At 54.4% G+C, this 20,368-nt stretch overlaps 1 protein-coding gene across 3 annotated transcripts; it reads left to right on the top strand.

Annotated features, from left to right (window-relative positions):
- The first annotated feature begins 1,480 nt into the window (after window positions 1–1,480).
- On the top strand, window positions 1,481–19,121 carry P2RY2 (purinergic receptor P2Y2). Of its 3 annotated transcripts, none has more exons than XM_042906655.1 (4): window positions 1,481–1,681; window positions 10,880–11,052; window positions 15,938–16,006; window positions 16,266–19,121. In XM_042906655.1, exon 4 carries the CDS (start codon window positions 16,270–16,272, stop codon window positions 17,401–17,403), a length of 1,134 nt encoding a protein of 377 aa, XP_042762589.1. In that variant the 5' UTR covers window positions 1,481–1,681; window positions 10,880–11,052; window positions 15,938–16,006; window positions 16,266–16,269; the 3' UTR covers window positions 17,404–19,121. The 3 variants fall into 3 exon arrangements, with proteins under 3 accessions (XP_042762589.1, XP_042762590.1, XP_042762591.1); XM_042906656.1 differs by having other exon boundaries at window positions 15,938–16,097; XM_042906657.1 differs by lacking the exon at window positions 10,880–11,052 and having other exon boundaries at window positions 15,938–19,121.
- Window positions 19,122–20,368: the final 1,247 nt, after the last annotated feature.

The raw sequence follows: 20,368 nt of genomic DNA, 5'->3' as shown, positions 1-20,368 counted from the left end.
CTCCAGTGACCAGGGGGACTTCCCAACACAGGGACCCCAAGGCCTGGGCTCCATAAGTAGGAGCCGTGAGATTCCTAGCTGCCTATAAGCTGCATGGACCAGCTTGCATAATAGGTGGAGGAAGCTGGACAAGAGGCCTTTGTGTCTTCCAGGCAGAGGTCCCTGGGGGACTACAGAGGCAGCTCAGTCACACAGGGCTGTGTGTCTGCTCTGCTCCTGCTCCTGGCAAGGCTGTAACCAGTATCATTCCTGGGCCCCTCTTGGGACCAGCAACCAGGACTCAGTCAGCAGGTGGGAAGCCCAGGAGAACCCAAGGCTCCAGGGCCCTGGGCAATCTCCTTGACCACAGAAAGAGGCCTTCTGTGCAGTCTCCAGACACCCACCGTCCAAAGCTCCCCATGGATGAACACCGGTTGGTGGGAGAGTAAGTGTGATTGATTGCCTCTATGTCACAAAAAAGGAAGCCAGGAGAGGGACTGGAACTGTGGGTCAAGGTCTCCCAGAGTCAGTGCTGAAGCTGGGTCAGAACCTATATTCCTGACACCTAGACCAGAATGAAAGAGAGGGAGGCATTCATTCATTCATCCATTCGGCATTCAACAAGTATTGGGCAACTCCTGGGAACTCTGGCATGGGGTGTAGGAAGAAGGCAGACCTGGTCATCCACCTCCTGCTGCTCACAGTCTAGAAAGGGTACAGACAGGGTCTCTGACCAGAGAAGGCCATCAGAGTGGGGTTGAAAGCAGAGAAGGGAGTGCTGTGTGTAATCTGAGAAGGCAGCTCAAAGGAAGCAGCTCAAGTTGAGGGATCAAAAACAACCAGGTGTTCAGGAAATTTCTAATGACTATCCTGCCCAGTAACGGGAGCATAGGTGAGGCTAGGCTCTCCCCACCTTCCCCTCCCCAGCCACCTTCTCCTCAGGAGCAGGAGAGACACAGGACCCTGAATGTCTGTATCTCCTCTCTGGGCGACGGGCACACCCTCTCCAGCCTCTGGGTCCAAAGCAAAGGGAGGCAAGTTCTCGGCGTGGTGCTCTGAGCAGGTTCCTGGCAGGAGAGGGCGCAGGTTCACGGACAGGTCCCGTGGTGGGCAGCGACGGAAGCCACACAGGTATCGACAAACTTTGCACATTTAGTGTCTCTGAAACCCTGCTCTCACGTCGTGTGAGGAAGGCGGGTTCCGCCAGGCGGTAGGCCAGTCGCCGCAGGCCCCTTCCCGCGCTGCCCGTATCCCCCCCAGCCTAGCGCCCCCGCGCGGGTGGCGAGGTGTCCGTTCGGGAGGGAGGGGGCGGTGCCAGGGTCTGTCCAGAGTCCGCCCCGCCCCCGCCTGACCCGGCCGGGGCAGGGAGCTGGGCGCGGCGGGCGGGGCTCGGGGCACGTGGGTGCCGGCGGCGGCGGCGGCGGGACGCGGGCGCGGGCACCGGAGCGGCGGCCTCGGCGCTGCTGGCGGCCGAGTGCCCCGCGGAGGTGAGGGGCGGGCTCCCCGGAGGGATCGGAGGAGGAGACAGGTCGGCAGGCGCGGATGCGGTGGCTGCCCACGCGGCGCTGGGCAGGCAGAGCCGTGGGCGCGTGGCGGTCCGAGTGGGGCACGGCTCCGAGCAGTGGGAGTGTGCCGGTGAGTTCGTGGTCGAACTTTGTCTCCGCCGTAGCGTCGATCTCCGCGAGCGCGATCCGATACCCCGGTGAGTGTGTGTCGGCCTCTTTGGGAAAGTCAGTGTCAGTGGGTGCGTGCGTGCGCCCCAGCGGGTCGAGTAGTTGAACCTGTGGGACTTGTTTGTGTGTGTGCTCTGGTGTGAGTGAGCGCCCCGAGGCGGGGGACCTCGGCCAGAGACCCGCGAGCCCCTGGAGCCCCGCCGAGCCTCCTCAAACCCGGGGCACTCCACCCCGCCCGGACCTGGTAAAACGGGGGGTGGGAGTGGGAGTGGGGGCTGGGACAGTGGGCTGGAAGGACAGTTAAGCCTCTGTCAGGAGGCTTTTAATCTGGCAGGCGGTGCCGTAGGAAGGGTCAGTTTGGAGAAAGGCAGTGCCTTCCCTCAGCTCCCCAACTGGCGGCTGTCGGTGGCAGGTTGCCCTACTTCCCCCCCCCCAGGAGCCAGACCCAAGGGCCAGGCCCAGCTGCGGATTAAAACTGCCCGTTTGGGGTCTTTGGGGCTGGTGGCAGCTGTTTCTTTCAGCCTGGCATCCTCAGCTTCCCTGGGCCTGCAGCCTGAGGTGCGTGGTTTGTTTGGGGAGCTAGGCTGTGATAATGGGGAGCTTTTGAGGGCTAGGGTGGGGCCGTGGTAAAGTCTCAGTTATCTGTGTGTGTGGTAGTGGTTGGGAAGGAGATTCTTTAAGCAGACAGGGCCCACAAAAGCTCTCTGGAGACTCAGACCTATATTCCAATCCTGCCCTGGCCACTATGTGACCTTCTCTGAGCCTTAGTGGCTTCATCTGTAAAAGGGGAAAAACAAGAATATGGAACTTGAGGGCCATCGAGTTCCTAATGTGTGGGTCATGTTCAGCACCAGTGCTCTCCTGGATAGGCTCACTGCTTGGGGATGGGGGTGGGGTCAATCCCTGGAGGGAACTGCCTGAAACCCAAATCTCAACTATTCTCCTCCCTGGGCTAACAAGACCCAGCCTGAACCCCTTAGCCTGGGACTCAAGGCCTCCAAGAACTGCTTCTTGCCAACCTCTCCAGCCCCTCTCCTGCCTGACCCTTTACCCTCTAGTGATTGCATGTAGTTCTGCTACAGACACGAGACAGTTTCTTGCTTTTGGACCGCGGCATATTCTATATACTCACTGCCTGAAATGCCCTCCTACCCTCATCTTCCTCAGTTGGAGAATTACCTAGCCGTAGGGCCCAGCTCAGATGCTCCCTCTTTGGGGAAGACTTCCTTGATCCCACAGTTGGATTGGAGCATCTTCTGGCTCTTGAAAGTCCCAGGACTTACAGCCCTGGTTCCACCTTGGACGGTTATGGTCTCTGTCCCCCTCCTTCCCTCACCAGAGGTCTGGGGCCCCCTGGAGGACAGAAACTGGCTGTCACTCATTTCTCTTTTGCCAGCACCCTGCACAGGGCTGAGCTGAACTGAGAGAGCACCAGCAGCCTCTATCCCCTGTTCCCTACCCCCCAGCTTCCCCAGTGAAGGCATGTCTACAGTGGAGCTCCATGTCATCACAAAGAAGAGGAAACTAGAATCCGGTGATCAAGACCGGTGGCAGAGGTTGTCAGAACAGTGTGTCCTAGAGGCATTACAGGACCCAGAGTGTACAAGCCGAAAACTTTGATTTCACTCTGTAGGTGATAGGGAGCCATGGAAGGTTTGTGAACAAGGAGGATTCATGGTCAAAGCAGCATTTCAGAAAGATCTCTCTGGCTGCAGGGTGGAGAATGGATTGAGTAGTGCTATACAAGGAGATCAGATATTGACACTAGAACCATCCAGGCATTACTTATACTCTGAGCCCTTGATCCCTTGGCCAAGGGTCTGGTCCCTCAGACCTTAGATGTTCCTGCTGAGGAATTTGGGGATACCTAGGACTCTCCCTCCCCCAGTGGGAGCCAGGAGACCTGCAATTGATCTCATCCCAGCTCTTCCCCCAACTTGCCGGGTGACCTTGGGGGGGCAGTTCTTGCCCTGCCAGCCTCTAAAAGGAGGCCAGCACCACTAAGGTCCTGTGTTGAGAGTATGTGCCTGAGAGGCCCTGGCATGGAAGAATTCTCAATCTCCTCTTTTTTCTGCCTTGGGCTGCCCTGGGGTCTAGCCAGAGGAGTTGGAGGATCACTCCAACCTTCATAAATGGCTGCCTTCATAAATGGCTGCCAAGCTTGTGTTGCAGACTGAGGCTACGACCCCTCCATTCCTATTTTCTTCTTGCCCAGGATGCACAGGCCCTGAGGCTTCTGGATCCTCCAAGGACCAGCTAAAAGTATGAGAAATCACCAAGGTCTCATGGGTGAGTGCTTTGATTTGGCTTCTTTCCTGGCTCTGGCCTTTAGAGAGGCCACTCTCCCCCTCTAGATTGTCAGTTGGCTATCTGTAAATTGGATCTGATGATCCTTGCCTCTTCAAATGCAAGGTTGCTATGACAATTTTTTTTTAATGTTTATTTTTGAGGGACAGTGTGATTGAGTGGGAGAGGGCAGAGAGAGGCAGGGACAGAGGATCCGAAGTAGGCTCTGCACTGACAGCAGCAAGCCTGATGTGGGACTTGAACCCAGGATCTGTGAGATCATGACCTGAGCCAAAGTCCAATGCTCAACCGACTGAACCCCCCAGGTACCCTGCTGTGACGCCTTAATTCTTAAGACAGTGGTCAGGAAAGGGCTTTGTAAGCTGTGGAGTGCAATGCACAGGGAGAAGTGTGATACTCAGAGACTTTTAAAGAAATGCATTTTGAAGATATCAGAACAAGGGTGCAGTAACAAGGGATTGTGCTAGATATTGAAATTTTAACCACTGACTGCCTTCCTCTCCCTGTGTCCCCTCTGCAAAGACAGCTTACTAGTAATAATTTATAAAAGTCTCTCATTTTATCCTTTATCAATCCTATGAGGGAGGAATTGTTATCCCCATTTTGCAGATGAGGAAGTAGAGGCTCAGGGAGTTTCCTTCCCAAGATCACAGAGCTGAGGTGAAAGCTAGGGCTACCTGTCCCAACTTACCTCTCTCCATTTAAGACAGAAGTTCCATCTGAGATTCAGAGCTCCATTCTCTGGCTTTCAGGGTGAAGGAAGTTTGAATATTGCCTTGAAAACATGACTTTAGGTTTTGCTTGTGGCCTGATTAGCCACATTGCTCACAGGACCAGAGAAGCCTAGCTGATCTGGTGAAAAAAGGTGGAGGCACCCCTGGTGAAATCCTCTCTGACCTCTGTGCTCATCCTAGAGGTCAGGTGAAGGACTAGGCCAGCCTGCTTTCTCTCTCTGTCTGTATCATCCAGCACAGGTTGGGCACAGAGCAGGTGCCAGTGAGTGTTTGAAAAATGAATGACCTTGCGGAAATGGGTATATAGTCAAAGAGGAGGGCCTTACTCCCTGGAGAGCTACAGTTGATTCTTGAGCAGAGGAGTTCCTCCACTTCCCTGTTATAGAATCTCCTAGGCCTGAGTATTTCTGGTCCAGGGTGAGTGGCTAGAGTCCCTGATGGGAGTGTGGGTAGCCTGGGCCCTCCTGGGCAGCTGCTCCCTCCTTAGCCTTCCACCCTGGCACCCTGTCTAGGGCTTGGGCCCTAAAACATGGGAGGAAGGCCTCCTTCAAGCTTCTTGGGGCCCACATGACCCTCTCTTTTCCCACCCCCTCAGGGGAGGCTCCTGGTGTTACTCTGGCTTCCTGGTGAGTGCCCAGCTTCCTCGGTCCCAGATGTGGGAGGAGGAATCTTGCTGTGGTAGAGCTTTGGGCCAGCAAGGATGTTCCCCAACTCACAGAAAATCCAGGGCCAAGGTATCAGTGCCTCTCACTGGACCATTTTATGTGTAGTCTCCTCCTTGGTCTTCCTCCCTTTAGACTCCCCTGTCCTATCTACTTTCTGTGGCATCATCTTTGTCAAGGTCAACTCTGAGTATGTCCTTCCCTGCTTAAGGCCTGCCATGGCACCCCATTGTCCTCAGGTTAGAAGCCAAGCACCTCAGCCTGGCATTCAAGCCTTTTCATGTGAGTGCCTCAGGTCCATACACATTCTGTGCCACCCACCCCTCCATTCCAGCCTCACATGACCTCCTGGCCACACTATCACACCACTGTGTCTTTGCACATGCTCTTTCTTCTGCCTTCAGTGCCCTCCTACCTTTGTTGTCCACCTGACAAATTCCTAATCTTTCATTAAGTCCCAGCTCAAATGACCTCTCCTCTGAGCAGCTTTCCCTGACTATCTCCCCAGGCTGGTTAGGGGTTCCTCTGGGCTCTATGGTTCCTGGGCTTCCCTTGATCATGGCTTAATCACTCAAGTGGACTTCTTCCATTTCTGTGTCTTTCTCCCCATCCAGACTGGAGCTCCTGGGCTTCCCTTGGTCATGGCTTAATCACTCAAGTGGACTTCTTCCATGTCTGTGTCTTTCTCCCTATCCAGACTGGAGCTCCTGACCAAGCCTGATCTGAGTCTGGGTTTGCAGTGTTCCTCTGAGGTTGAGCACATGGGGGTACTAGCAAGTGTTTGCTGAGACTTTATGGCTCCTGGGACAGTGATCTTCGATTATGTTACTCTGAGAGTGCAGACTCCTGTGGTTCTGAGAAGCTCACAACCAAAGGCTATGAAAAGCAGCAAGTGACAGAATTGAAGAAACACTTATCATTTACTCTCAGAACCAGAGGCTCTTAAATTGGACCGTCAGAACCAATGAACTCAGAATTCTGGAAGCACCTGGAGTGAGAAAATCTCAGAATCATAGACCTACTTGTTCTACACTTTTGTCCTATTTTCTACCTTGGCTTCTCCATTCTTCCTTTTTCCTTCCATGCTGGACTCTTCCTACTTCTCTCCTGACCTGACCATAGCCCCTTCCAAGAGCCTTCCCTGCCTACTCTGCCCATGACTTCTGCCCCTCTGCCTGAGAAGGGTTTCTGTGTCTCTCAGCCAGGACAGGTAGATGCAGCCCCCCACATCAGAACAGAGCATGATTTGCTAGCCACATGGAGTACTACCTGTCCCCTTGTCTTACTCCTTCCTCAGGAGCTGTCTGGTGTGGTGATTCTCCCCATCTGATCAGTGAAGAACTCGAGGCTCAGAGAGGGGAGTTAACTTGACCAAGGTTGCACAACATGGGTGGTTTGAAGTTGGAGCCTGAACCCAGGGTTCTTTCTTCTTGGTCTGGCTGGAGACATTTGGATGTGATAGGTCAGGGTGGAGTCCAGGGCACTGTGGTTCTCTACTGGTTCCATTAAGCAGTGTGTCTATAGCACTGTGCTGGGCTGGACCCTGCTGGGTCAGAGGAGGGACAGGTAGTTTGCAGTCCTGCTCTGGGGTGGGGGTGAAGGTGCTCAACCCTACACTGAATGTAATTAGAACATCAGACCTTGAGTAAGGCCCTTCCTCTTAAGGAGTCTCAGTTTCCTGGTCTGTAAGTGGGAGGCCAGCCTGGTTGATTTGAGACTCGTGCATGCATTCAGATGTTCTCTTAGTGTGTGGCGCCCACAGCCAGGATTCTAGGGGCTCCCTACAGGGTGAGAGTCTCCAAGAGGACTGGTGAACCCAAGGGCCTTCTGGAGGAGGCTGCAGAGGCTTCCCACTTGCCACAGCACCTACTGATACTATCTGAGGTTACCCCCTCAGCTGTTTCCTCAGACCAGCCCCAGTGCTGGTGGTGCAGAAAGCGTATCAGGCAAGGCTGGGAGCCTATTGGCCTTCAAGCCTGTGGAGGACATTTGGGAGGGGGTGAAAGATAACTTCCAGGATCTTTCCTGTCCTCCTATCCATCCTTGCCCTCTCTACTTCCCTCAAGCCCCAGGGATGACTGTCAGTTCCTGAGACATACTATGTGATCGTTTGCCCTGGTTTTTGCTCACTCTACTCCTCTTCTGTTTCCACGCACCTGACTCTTGTCCATCTTCCAAAATGAAGGTCAGGTGTTCTCTCCTCCAGGAAGCCTTCCCTGACCACCCTACCCCCAGTTCCTATTAGGGACCCTCTTGGCTGCTTCAACCCAACCCTGGTGCCTCTGCTTCCTTCAGCCCTGATCACCCTGAATTATCATTGCCTTTTCTGGGTCTTCCCCTATCCTCCCCCACACCCACCACCTTGACAGTGAGCTCCTTGAGATCACAGAAGGGTCCAACTCAACTTGGAGTCCCCAAGTGCCCTGAATGGGGACAGGCATAGTTATGGCAAACCTTTGTAAAGGGTGAATGAACTAAGGAGTATAGTTGGGTCTAGTTCCTTCGGGGGGGGGGGGCGGGCAGTCCTCGTACTGCCCTTCCTCCTGAGGATGGCCTTCAGGGTGGGAAACTTGACCTATAGTCAGTCTGGCTGTGACCTTGCTACTTTGCTCATAATTCCTATGGCTTTCCTGCCCCTCTTGTCTTCCTGAAATACTCCCATCCTCCCTGTCTTCACCACCTGCTGAAATCATATCTTTTTAAGTTATTTCATAAAATGAATAAATCATCTCCTTTAACTATCTCAACAACCTTATGCAGTGCATACCCTTCTTAGATTGTAAAGAAATTAAGATTTGGGTTATAGAGCTGAGACTTGTCCAAGTACCACAGATGGAAATGGCAGAACTGGGATTTCCCACCTGCCCAGTGCCCTCCCCTGTCCCTCGATGACGTTCTGGGTCCAAGTCCTCTGTTTCCCCTCACAGCACCCCACCCCCAGCAGAGGCAGGCTGCAAGGGTTTCCAGAGTGGTGATGCGTCATACTCCCCTGCTAGGCTGGACAGGGCCAGCCAGGTAGGCAGGTGAATGGGCAGTACATTCATTCTGGAGCTGCCCTAGTGGAGAAGCTGGAATGTTGTCCAACCACCCTGGAAATTCTGCAGTCAGCCTGGGAACTGCCTCACCCCCTCCTCATGGCTTTGAGTTAACCAGCCTGGGGCTACAAGGAGAAAGACCCAGCCCTTGGGGTAGGGGCGGAGCCAGGCAGAGGGGGCAAGTGGTCTGCCCCTAACTCACTGGTGACCGTGGGTGAGATCTGGGGCTACCGTTTCTGGCCTTAGTTTGTTGTTGTTTTAATTGTAAAATGAATACAATAATCATCATGTCTGCTTCACAATGAGGAAATACCAGGAAGAGTAGATTCTAGCCCTGCCACTAGGGTGTTCCCTCTGACAGAGAACTGACCAGACAGGCAGAGCCATGGGGCTCAAAGAGGGCTGGTCAGGAAGCTTTCCGGAGCAGAGGACCTAGGCTGAGGAGGGTAGCGGATAGTGATCAGGGGCACGGCTCCTGCAGTCAGACAGATCAAGACTGCTCTGCAAGTTGCTAGCTTTGGGACCCTGGAGAGATTATTTTGCTTCTCTGAGCTTCTCAGGCTTAAATGAGAAGAGGTCTATAAAGCCAACTAATATGGAGCCTGACACAGAGCAGGCACTCAACTTTTGTTATAATATATATGTTGAAGATAAGGGAGGGTATCCCTGAGTGAAGATATGATCATGGGACTGCTTTTGCTGTGCTTGGGACAGGAAGATGAGGCTGGAGGCAGAGAGGGAGAGTTGTCTAGAGGGGCGTCAGGGGCCAGGTCAGCCAGGGCCTTGAATGCCAGGCTCAAGAGCTTGGATGTTAGCCTGAGGGCAATAGGGAGCCATGGAAGGGTTTTGAGCTTAACAGTGTCTAGCCAGATTTGTGTTGTAGGAAGACCTGTGATTGCAGAATGGAAGATGGATAGGAGGGGAGGGGTGGAGGCAAGGAGATAAGTGAGCAGGCTGTGCAATGGTGTGGAGGAGAAACACAAGACTAAGGCTATGGGGTGGGGAAGAGTGGCATGTCTGAGCCACTGCACGGGGTCAACTGACAGGTTCATTGGCGAGCATTGGGTTACATACGAGTGGGAAAGAGATATATTCTCAAGGATATATTAGAATTTTAAAGTGTGGAAGGATGGGTGGTAGAGATCCATCTCAGAAATAGGAGAATGGCTTTGAGAAAGTGCTGTGCTCCTCCTTAGTCTCTTGAGTGAAGGCATATCCTAAGGAGAAGACGGGGTGGAGTGGGGTGAAAGGTTAACCTCTTTCGTCACTGGACTCTGGAGCAGGTTGGCAAATGGCTACCAGCCCACTGCCCCACGTGAACCTGAGACTCCTGGGGCAAGGTGTGCTGGGAAAATAGTGGCCTAGGGGCATTCCCCAGTGCCACACCTCCTTCCCATTCTTGCAGCCATCCTCCCCCTCTCCTCTTCCCACTTCTCTCCATGCTTGTACATTGCTTCCAGCCTGGAGACCTGGCTTCAACTGTCTCAGACCCCCCCCCCCCCCCCCCCCCCCCCCCCCCCCCCCCCCCAGTGCAGGGAAATGAAGCAGATGGAAAGAGGAAGGGAATGTTCTTTTTCCCCTCTGGTAAGTCTGGTTCTGGAGGATGCTTGGACTCGCACATACAGAGGGGTCCCTCCACCATGTAACCATCCCCTCAGTGAAACCTTGTGCCTGGTGTGTGTGTGAGGGCCTGCCAGACAAGACAAAAGCCAGGGCCAGAATTCAGAAGGCCTGCATTCCAATCTTGGCTCTGTCCCTGACTTATGGTGAGGCCTTGTGACAGGGCCTCTGTTTTCTCCTCTGTCAAATGGGAGTTTAGTGCAGGTGATTTCTAAAGGCTGTTCTAGTCCCTGTCTAGAACAGTGTGTGTGTGTGTGTGTGTGTGTGTGTGTGTGTGTGTGTGCACATGCTGTATATACATCTGAATGTGACTGTGTATGTCTCCATGTATCTGGATATTTGTGTATGTCCATGCCTGTGTGTGTTCATGTGTGTTTACAGCATCTATGGAGGAATGATTAGAGATGGGACAGGGGAAGGGGTGTGTTCCAGGTAGAGACATAGCTTGAACAAAAAAACGTATGGGCGGAAATACTATTGAGTGGATACTGGGCAAGGAGGGTGTTGACTGTTTCCTACTCTAGGGACTGAAGCATAGACCAGGACAGAGGGAGGGGCATTGGAGGCTCAGCTCAGCTCAGCTCTGCAGGATGTGAGGGAGACCTTTTCCAGCAGAGCCACACTCCTGTGAAAGCGGGTGCCTGGGGAAGGAGGCTGGGAACAACCATCCCTGGAACATGTGAGCCGAGGGTAGACAGCCAGGGCGTGTGGGTGGGCAGAGGGCACCCCTCCTGGGACAGGCAAACACACCAGTGCTTGCCTCTTTTGGACCAAGGTTGAAGCATAGGAGGCAGGCCTGGGAGGGCTCTGCCTGGCTGACTTCCTATGACCTGGAACCCAAGAGCCCATGCTGTCTCCACCTCCCACAGAGCCCGCAGCACTGCCCGCCCTGAGAAGTGCTGGAAGCTGGGTTTATCCCCAGGCCGGAGGACCTGTTTTTCCTGTTTCCTGAAGAATTCCCTGCATCCTGGTCCAGGCCTATGCATTCATGAATGAGAAACAGGCTCTGAACATCCTGACTGTGAGAGCAGGGGCTGGTCAGGTATGGACATGGGAGGGCAGGGTCCACTGGCTGGGAGGCTCACTTGTGCATGTGTATATGCTGGACCAGGGTTCGATCCAGGGGATCCCCACCCTGCTCACTCATCCCAGGCTCTGATGAATTCAGGCTTCAGAGCCAGGGAGTCCTGGTGTCAAACCCATTTTTTCCAACTCCTGGCAGTGTGATCTTGAACAAATAGCTTAACCTCTATGGCAGTATCTCCTGAGGAGTGAGGGTGGGGGCTGCTGCATGGATGCTGTTCAGCCCAGGTTTGGCCCCTACAAAGTGAGGTGTTGGGGGTAGGGGGCACCAGGACCAGAAGCTCCTGACTCAGACTGACCCATGACCTGAGCCAGAGATGAGCAAGATAAAAGAATGTGCTTGATTCAGACAGCTGACCCACCTCCAGAATGCCTAGGTCCAGTTCCCCTCTCCTGGCATTTCCCTGGCCTGTCCAGAGAAGGGCAGGGCTCTTGAAAGAGAGGAAGTCCAGAGGCCTGTCTAGGGCAGGAGCAGGCCCAGGTGTGCTGGTCCCCAGGAGTGCTCCCCAGGAGGCCACCTGGGGTCAGCAGCTGAGAAATCTTTAAGTGTCAGGACAACTCTGGGAGGCCCTCAGAGGAATAAGGGAAAGGAGAGCAACTGCCATGAGGCTCAGCCTCCTCTGGACTCCCATATCCTCTTGTGCTTGATTGTTTCATTCATTCATTCATTCATTCATTCATTCATTCATTCTTCCACTCATGTCATACCTGCTTTGGAGCAGGCCTCTTGCTGGATGATAGGGACAGAGAAAAGAATCAGATGGACCAAGACTTCTAGAAGCACCTAGAATGTTTTGGGGTTTCTAGAAGGTGGAAACACAAATTCCCAACAGGGTGTGAGGAGTGTCTGGGGTGGTAGAGTGCGAGAGCTTCAGAGATGAGGTGACCCTTGAGAAGAGCCTTGAGGGATGGCCATGATGGAGTACAGTGTGAATGGGTTTTGGAAGGGCTGTCCAGGCAGAAAGAATAGCATGAGCAAAGGCAGGGAAGGCTGGCAGGGCACTTAAAAGGGGCAGAGCCAGCCAGAACCGGGCACAGAGGGGCTGGCAAGTGGTGTTGGACAAAGATGGGAGCTGGTCTCTAGGGTGAGAGATCCTGGGGAGAGACCCCAAGGGTATGGGAGGTAAGGAGAGGTAGAGGAGAGGGCTGAGAGAGAGGGTTAAGGAGTCAGCTGTCTTCATAAGCAGGGGCCGGAGGGGGGTGCAGGAAAGATGTACTCACAGGTTGATGGGCCAGCCTCTCCTGCCAGGGAGAGGGCAGGCAGGGTCAGTCTGGAAGGGGGCCATGACAATGGAGTCCCCAGCTGGCCTGGGAGGGTGGAGGCCAGGATGTCTTAAAACAGGTGGAAAGGACAGCTTCCTCGCTTCAGGAGAAAGTTAGGGAAGTCTCCCCCCCCCCCCCCCCCCAGCATCAGAGATTCCACCCTTGATGATTAGAAAGAAACTCTGTGTAGAGATGTGGACTATGGCTGGAGGGGTGGAGGGTGGGGGAGGGCCATCATGACCCAGAGGAGAGACCCGCCAGGCCTAGGCACTGGGGCAGGAGCAGAGCAGCAGTGTGGAGGGGGACTGGGTGTGTGTGCTTCCCCTGTCTTCAGTGGGCAGAGCATCTCATGGGGATTTAGGACTCCAGTTCTCTAAGGCTGGGAGATTCAGTCCACGAGAGGTCTGAGCCTCAGAAGGGCAGGAAATGCCTGATGTCACCTGGGGTTTCGTGGCAGAGCTGGACACCCCAACCCAGTGTCCCCACGGGGGAGGGAATGTGGCCTCTCCACAGCTCCTCAGTCTCACTCAGGCCTCCATGCTCCTCCTGTAGCTGCTAGGAGCCAGGAACTCCCAGCCCACCTCCCAAAGTGCTGGATCTGGTGGTCCTGGGCTTTGCCCTTCCCCACGTCCCATGACACCCCTCAGGGCACCCCACATTTACCATGTCTGACAACGAGTGCCCCTCTCCCCATACCTGCTCCTCCCCCAACCCCTGAGCCAGACACCCTGCCCCTCTTCAACCCAAACTCCCTCTGGGCCAGACTCTCTGGCCTTCTTCCCTAACCCCTCCACATCTCTCCCCTCACAAGGTCCCCAGGCCTGGCCCTGGCTTAGCCTTTAGTACCAGTCCCCTGGCCCACCACACTCACCTGCTGCACAGCCTCCAGTGAAGACCTTCTATCGCTCCTCCACTGGTGGAGAGCTCTCTGAAGATTTCAGGAAAAGGCCACATCTGGGCTGAGCCTTATACCACCACAACGTACCTACTATGTGCCAGGCACTGCTCCAAACATTTCACACAAATTACTCAATCGTCACAGCAGTTGTATGATGTAGGTTCTATTAATCGCCTCATTTTACAGATGAGGAAACAAAGGTGGTCTGGCTCCAGAGGCCAGGTTCTTAATCGCTGGAGTTTGTTGCACTGAAGTATAAAAAGTTGTAATTCCAACAGGTGGAGACGAGGGGTGTGAATGGATTCCAGGTTGAAGGAGCACCATGAACTAGGGCTGGGAGGGAGAGTGGTGGGTGCATTCAGGAAACTGCAGGTCACAGAGGATGGGGCTGGTGAGGCTGACAGAGGCTGGGTTATGAAACCATCCCATACCAGACTGAGGAGGAGTGGGGTTTTCTCCTGAGAATAGGCAGGAGTCGCAGAGGGTTTCGAACAAGGGAATGACTTTGTCTTCAAGAAGGCCCCCTGGATTGGGGGAACTGAGGCTAGAGGCCGGGAGGCGGATGCAGTGGCTCTGGCAGCAAGGGTGGAGGCAACGCGGGGCTGCAGGGAGAAGGGGTGGGATGCAGGAGACGCTTGAGTGTCGGGTCCTCAGTCCTGGCTCGGGGCAAGAGGGGTCCTAGGAGCTTGGCCCTGCCAGAGTTCCCCATGGCAGGGGGAGCTGCCCCTGCTCAACTTGGCACCACACAGCCTCCCTGCCTGCTCACCCTGGACCAGCCCTGGTTCCTTGGGGAGGAACCTGTGTCTGTGAGAGGCAGGTGCATGCTCTTGGTTGCACTTCTGCTGACACCAGGAGACAGGGAAGATTCTGGGGTGCGGGGATAGGGTTTGGGGAGAGAAGGGAAACTGAGAGACCTATGTGTCTCTCAGCCCCCTAATGTCAACCTCAGGGGCCCTGAACTACTACTGGGAAGCCAGGCTGGGCAGGAAGCTCATGGTCTAAGGGAGTGGATGTCACTGGCCCTCTAGAATCTCCAAGCCCCAGCCTCTCAGGACCTTGGTTCCAAGATAAAGGGAATTGTACCACCCCAGATACCTAGGATGGGGAGGACTCGCATGTCATCTGCCCCCTCTGTCCTCCCAGACACACCCACACACAGGACACAAGCCTTTCTGCAGACTCTGCTAGAAGAGACGCTGGCATGCCCCCAGAACAAGGAGTTCACTACCTCCTTCCTACAGCCCCTTCCACTGTGGGATGCACCTGGATGAGTTGTAGCCATCCCTAACCATATGACCTTAGCCAAATTACTTGAATGATCTCAGCCTCTTTATTGGAAAACTGGGCATGATAACCTGGTTCCCAGAAACATGTTGTAAAGATGAAACGAAGTAACACTTTAAAGCATCCATGGTAGTGAGGTTTGAAAAAATAGCAGCTCTCCGGCCCCTTCCCACTGTTAGAAAGTTATTCTTCATGTTTGTCCCAAACCTGCCTACCTGCTATGATTTCCAGCCTGACGCTGGGAACTTTGGCCACATCTTTGCCCTCCAGCCTGGGCTCTCTGTCCCCTGCTCCCCGCTGAGAGAGAGCTCTTACTGGTCACATTGGTGGGGACAAGGAGATGACGAAGATGGACAATTTGTGCTCCAGGTACTTACTCTGTGGGCAATCAGGCCCCATGGGTACATATGCCCACTAGGAATAAGGCAAGAGACCATCAAGATAGTGGTGGTGTGTGAAGAGAAGCTGGGTGGGTATGAGGGAAGCTGAATTTTCCCCACAAAAGAAGTCCCTCTCTGCTCCCATTCTCACCTCTGCCCCAGACTTCCCTGGCATCTTCAGAAGGGTCACTGTCCCATCTGGTAGCCTCATGGGCCGGGGAGCAGGGCTGCTGTTTACAAGTGCCGAAAGTGCCAGAATATAGGAGTACCTAAAAACTATTTGCTGGGAGGTTAATGAATGACTAAAGGGGGAGACCCTTGGAAATACTCCCTCAAATACCAAAATACCAGGCATGGGGCCAGAGAGCCTCTCAGAGGGCAGAAAGATGAGCTAAAGGAAAGAGCTTTCTAATACTTCCAGCAAGGTAGAGGCTGCCCACCGGCCAGTGAGGGCTGGGTGTGAGGTGGAGCCAGCCAGCCCGATAGCCCCCCTCTGTGAATCTGAGATGACACTGCTCTAGGACCCCCAGATCCTCAGATGCTAGAGCTCAGGATCCTCGATCTAGAACTCTGTGCTCCTGAGGTTCTAGAGCAGGGTTGCCAGTCTTAAACAAACAATCACACAAAAACAAAAAACAGGGGCGCCTGGGTGGCTCAGTCGGTTGAGCGACGGACTTCGGCTCAGGTCATGATCTCACGGTCCGTGAGTTCGAGCCCCGCATCGGGCTCTGTGCTGACAGCTCGGAGCCTGGAGCCTGCTTCTGATTCTGTGTCTCCCTCTCTCTCTCTCCCCTCCCCGTCTCATGTTCTGTCTTTCTCTGTCTCAGAAATAAACATTAAAAAAAAATTAAAAAAAAAAAACAAAAAAAACCCACAAAAAACAAAAAACAAAGCCAGGGGTAACTATTTTAGGCTTTGGGGAATATACGGTCTTTGTTGCAACTATTCAACTCTATAAATAAGACGGGTATGATTGTGTTCCAATCAAGCTTTTTTTTTTTTTTTTTTTTTTTTTACAGAAACAGACTGGTGGACTGCATCTGGCCCTCAGGATGTAGTGTGCCTACCCCTGTTGTGAAGTTTTAAAGGTGTGTGGCCACGATACTCCTAGACCTCATGCATCCTCGAAGTTCCGGGGTTCCGAGGTTCTGGGCCCTCTGGGTCCAGGGAGAAAGCCAGGTCAGGTGGCCACAAAGGCCTTGACTGTGGTGGGGCAGACCTTAACCAAGGGAATCTATGGGTGCTTGGGGTCCCTCATGGCCCCGGTCAGGTGGGTGTGTCAGGCCTCCCCACTGAGCCCTGGTTGTGACCCTCGTGGCTGTTCTCCCCACCACCCCTTCCCTTCAGGGCAATGGCCACAGGCCCGGGCCGCTGGAACAGCACCGTCAATGACACCTGGGGTGGGGACGAGCTGGGCTACAAGTGCCGCTTCAATGAGGACTTCAAGTACGTGCTGCTGCCTGTGTCCTACGGTGTGGTGTGTGTGCTCGGGCTGTGTCTCAACGCCGTGGCACTCTACATCTTCCTGTGCCGCCTCAAGACCTGGAACGCGTCCACCACGTACATGTTCCACCTGGCCGTGTCTGATGCGCTGTACGCAGCCTCCCTGCCGCTGCTGGTCTATTACTACGCCCGCGGGGACCACTGGCCCTTCAGCATAGTGCTCTGCAAGCTGGTGCGCTTCCTCTTCTACACCAACCTTTACTGCAGCATCCTCTTCCTCACATGCATCAGCGTGCACCGATGCCTGGGGGTCCTGCGCCCGCTGCGCTCGCTGCGCTGGGGCCGGGCCCGCTATGCCCGCCGGGTGGCAGCTGCCGTGTGGGTGCTGGTGCTGGCTTGCCAGTCACCCGTGCTCTACTTCGTCACCACCAGCGCGCGTGGCGGCCGCATTACCTGCCACGACACCTCAGCACCCGAGCTCTTCAGCCAGTTCGTGGCCTACAGCTCTGTCATGCTGGGCCTGCTCTTCGCAGTGCCCTTTGCCATCATCTTGGTCTGTTACGTGCTTATGGCTCGGCGGCTGTTGAAGCCAGCCTACGGGACCTCGGGAGGCCTGCCGCGGGCCAAGCGCAAGTCGGTGCGCACCATTGCCGTGGTGCTGGCTGTCTTCGCCCTCTGCTTCCTGCCTTTCCATGTCACCCGCACCCTCTACTACTCCTTCCGCTCCCTGGACCTCAGCTGCCACACCCTCAATGCCATCAACATGGCTTACAAGATCACCCGGCCGCTGGCCAGTGCCAACAGTTGCCTTGACCCCGTGCTCTACTTCCTGGCTGGGCAGAGGCTTGTGCGCTTTGCCCGAGATGCCAAGCCACCCACAGACTCCACTCCTACTACCCCAGCTCGCCGCAGACGGGGCCTGCACAGGTTGGACAGGACTGACGTCAAGAGGACAAAAGATGTGTCGAGCAGCAGTGAGGACTCTAGGCGGACAGAGTCCATGGCAGCTGGTGGTGAGAACACTAAGGACATCCGGCTGTAGGACCTGAACCCCTGGCGCCTGTGCAAGTTAATATTGGGGGTGGGGGGAGTGGGGAGGCTGTGGGGACTAGGATTTCTTCCATTGGGATAGTGTCCCTAGATATGCCCCATTAGTGACTCATGCCTGATGGTCAAGGGAGCCGTGACCTCAACGCTCTGTCATTTGGCAGAATGTTCTCTGTAGTCCAGAGATCTTAACAGTCCCTACAACCCCAGTCACCATTTGTATGTGTGAGTTGGGGAATAAGGCTTTGTGAAAGGCAAGGGTAAGGGGCCGATGCTGCCCCTGGCCTGACTCCCACGTAATTAGCTGTCTGTGCCCAGCAAGGTATCTAGGCTGGAGCCCAGCCTGATCGAGTCAAATGGAGAAACAGACGCAGAGAAGAAAGTGACTTACCAAAGTCACGTAGTCTGGGCCTGAGCTACCTGGGAGGAGTGGAGTTTCAGGGTGATCAGAGGACCCTGGTAAGGAGCCAGAGCTGAGCCGGAGCTTCCCACGGAGCGGTCAAGGGCAGGTCTAGATGCCACAGTGGACACACCTCTGAGGAGCATCCCCATCCCTAGAGGTGACTGTAACATCTGGGAGCTGATGTCATAAACTCATCTGGAGGCTTCCCAGGCCTGGGAGCCAGTTTGAGGCTGCAACTTCTACCGAAGGTGTTGTTGCCTGCCGTGTTGTGCCCTATTGTGTGGTTTGAGGATGAGGATACAGTCTAAGAAGCTCTTACCATCCACACTGGAGTTCTTTCTCCAACCTCTACTCTTCTGCCACCTGCCTTCCCACTAGCTGCCTCAGTGGTAGTCTCACATCAGGGATCCTCTTTCCAGACCCCAGGTCATCCCTCACTTTAGAGCCAAGTGGCTTTGGTGCCTGGCTCTGTTGAGTGCAGATAGGAGTCAGATGGGGTCCTGTCCTTGGGATCCCCCAGTTTAGGGATTAATGGCTATGAACAGTCATGTGCTGGTAAATGTGAAACCATCTAACTGGCTTTCCAGGGGGTGAGGGGAACCCCTTATCTGTAGCATTGCTAATTGCCATGGTGCAGATACTCTTGCCTTGGCCAATTTCAGACCAGTGATGTGATGTCAGCCTCCTTGCAAAATTCCTGAAAATTTAACAATTGGCTCTTGCAATCAGGTCCAACATGCTCCATCGCACCACTGGATAATACTGAGTGATTGGAGGTGTGGACCAGCATGTGAGAGAGGCTTCCTGGGACACACTCCTGAACTGTAGCTTCTGAGAAAAGCAGTTTATCGGAGAAGAACAGCCAGGTGCAGGGTACATCCTGGGCAAAGACATGGGGGCAGGAAAGCAGGGTATGCAGGAAGTGGAAGCAGGCTGGGCAGCCGGTGCTCAGTCTCAAGGCAGGAATGAGGCTGGGAGTGGGTCACCAGGCTAACAAGTCAAGGCTCCTTCCTTGCCTTTACCCGAGGTCTCCTTTGCACTGGGGCTGAGTATGGGAGAGATTCCCTTCTCTTCCTGTCCCATCCTCTGCCTCCTGGGAAAATCCCGCTATATGGCATAATGGTGCTCAGACTGGCTCAGGGTGAGGTAGATCTTTCTCACCTGTAACAGATTCTAGGTCCAGCCAGGACCACTATGGAGGTTTGTGGAGCTGAGCTGGACAGGGACCAGCTCAGCCTTGGGGCAAAGCTAACAGGTCTCATTTTTTTTTTAATGTTTTATTTATTTTTGAGAGAGCACAAGCAGGGGAAGGGCAGAGAGAGAGGGACAGAGGATCCAAAGTAGGCTCCGTGCTGACAGCAACGAGCCCAATGTGGAGCTCGAACTCACGAACCACCAGATCATGGCCTGAGCCCAAGTCAGACACTCAACCGACTGAGCCACCCAGGAGCCCCTGACAGGTCTCATTCTTAATCTCAAACATAAAGACCTACTCCCTCTCCCTCGGGGAGACCCCCTTTCCCTATAGGCCCACTCTGCCTGAGAGAAGATTCTTCCCTTCACTCCACGTCTTCCTGTCTCCTGTGACCTCTTCACCCGTTCCACTCTGTCAGAACGAGGCACTCCCAGGGGTTGCTCTATTTAGAATCTAGTTCCAGACAGCTCCTTCATGCAACAGGGACCCATCACAAGTCATGACCCAACCAATTACTCTGCATGGTGCAACGTGGGTGTCCTGTTCAAAGTAATGTGAAATGCTCACCTCCCACATTCTAGGTTCTATATTTCTGTTCATATAACCAGAGTCCCTATGAGCTTTTTTGTGACTACTTATAGACTGACCTTGAGCCAACCTTTCCTGCAGTCCCAAGCCTATCTCCTTCCTACCAGCTGCTGCTGAAGCTGAACCCCATTCTAGTTTATAGGAAGCCCCTACCCAGGTAAGATTACACCCAGAGGTGTAAATGCTGGGCTCTGATTCCCTCAGCCCTGCTTAGACCAGAGGCAGGAGGTTATACATCACGATTTGGGGTCTCCTGAGTGTGCATCTGTGGTTGGGGGTAGGGCAGTGGCCACCACAGCCCAAGTTCCCTTAGTCCCCATTCCTTTTGTGTCCTGCCTACCTACCCTACCAGCAGCTTCCCTGGAGACCCTGAGAACCCAGGACCCTGCAGCACATGGAAGCAACACTACGGCATAGCACCAGGAAGCTTTCCTTGAATCAGCTGCCTGTACATTTCCAAGGACATAGAACCTAGGGGAAAGGAGGGCCATGTTCACCTTCTAATCCAGTGGCAGACACTGGTGGGGTGGGGAACGGAGACCCTAAGGGAACCGGGGACAGGCCAGGGTCTTGCCCCTGGACCCCAGTCAGATTGCCTGACCCCTCAACGTGGACGTCTGGCCCTGCTGCTAGGCCTTCACCTAGTGGGTGAGGTTCCTGACCCTCCCGCCTTGTGCTATTTTCAGCCCACGTAAGAACAGGATTTTCCACTCCCAGCCCCAGACCATTGTCCAGTAGTGACGTGGGGGGACCTGCCCACTCTCAAAATATCTC

This window comes from Panthera leo, chromosome D1, assembly GCF_018350215.1.
Source record: "Panthera leo isolate Ple1 chromosome D1, P.leo_Ple1_pat1.1, whole genome shotgun sequence".
NCBI classification, from domain to species: domain Eukaryota; kingdom Metazoa; phylum Chordata; class Mammalia; order Carnivora; family Felidae; genus Panthera; species Panthera leo.
The sequence above is the reverse complement of the archived record's forward strand: the minus strand, read 5'-3'. Positions and strand labels throughout refer to the sequence as shown.

Excerpts from the sequence above, each read along its gene's own strand:
- P2RY2 (XM_042906657.1), top strand. The coding sequence starts at position 16,270 with ATGGCCACAGGCCCGGGCCGCTGGAACAGCACCGTCAATGACACCTGG.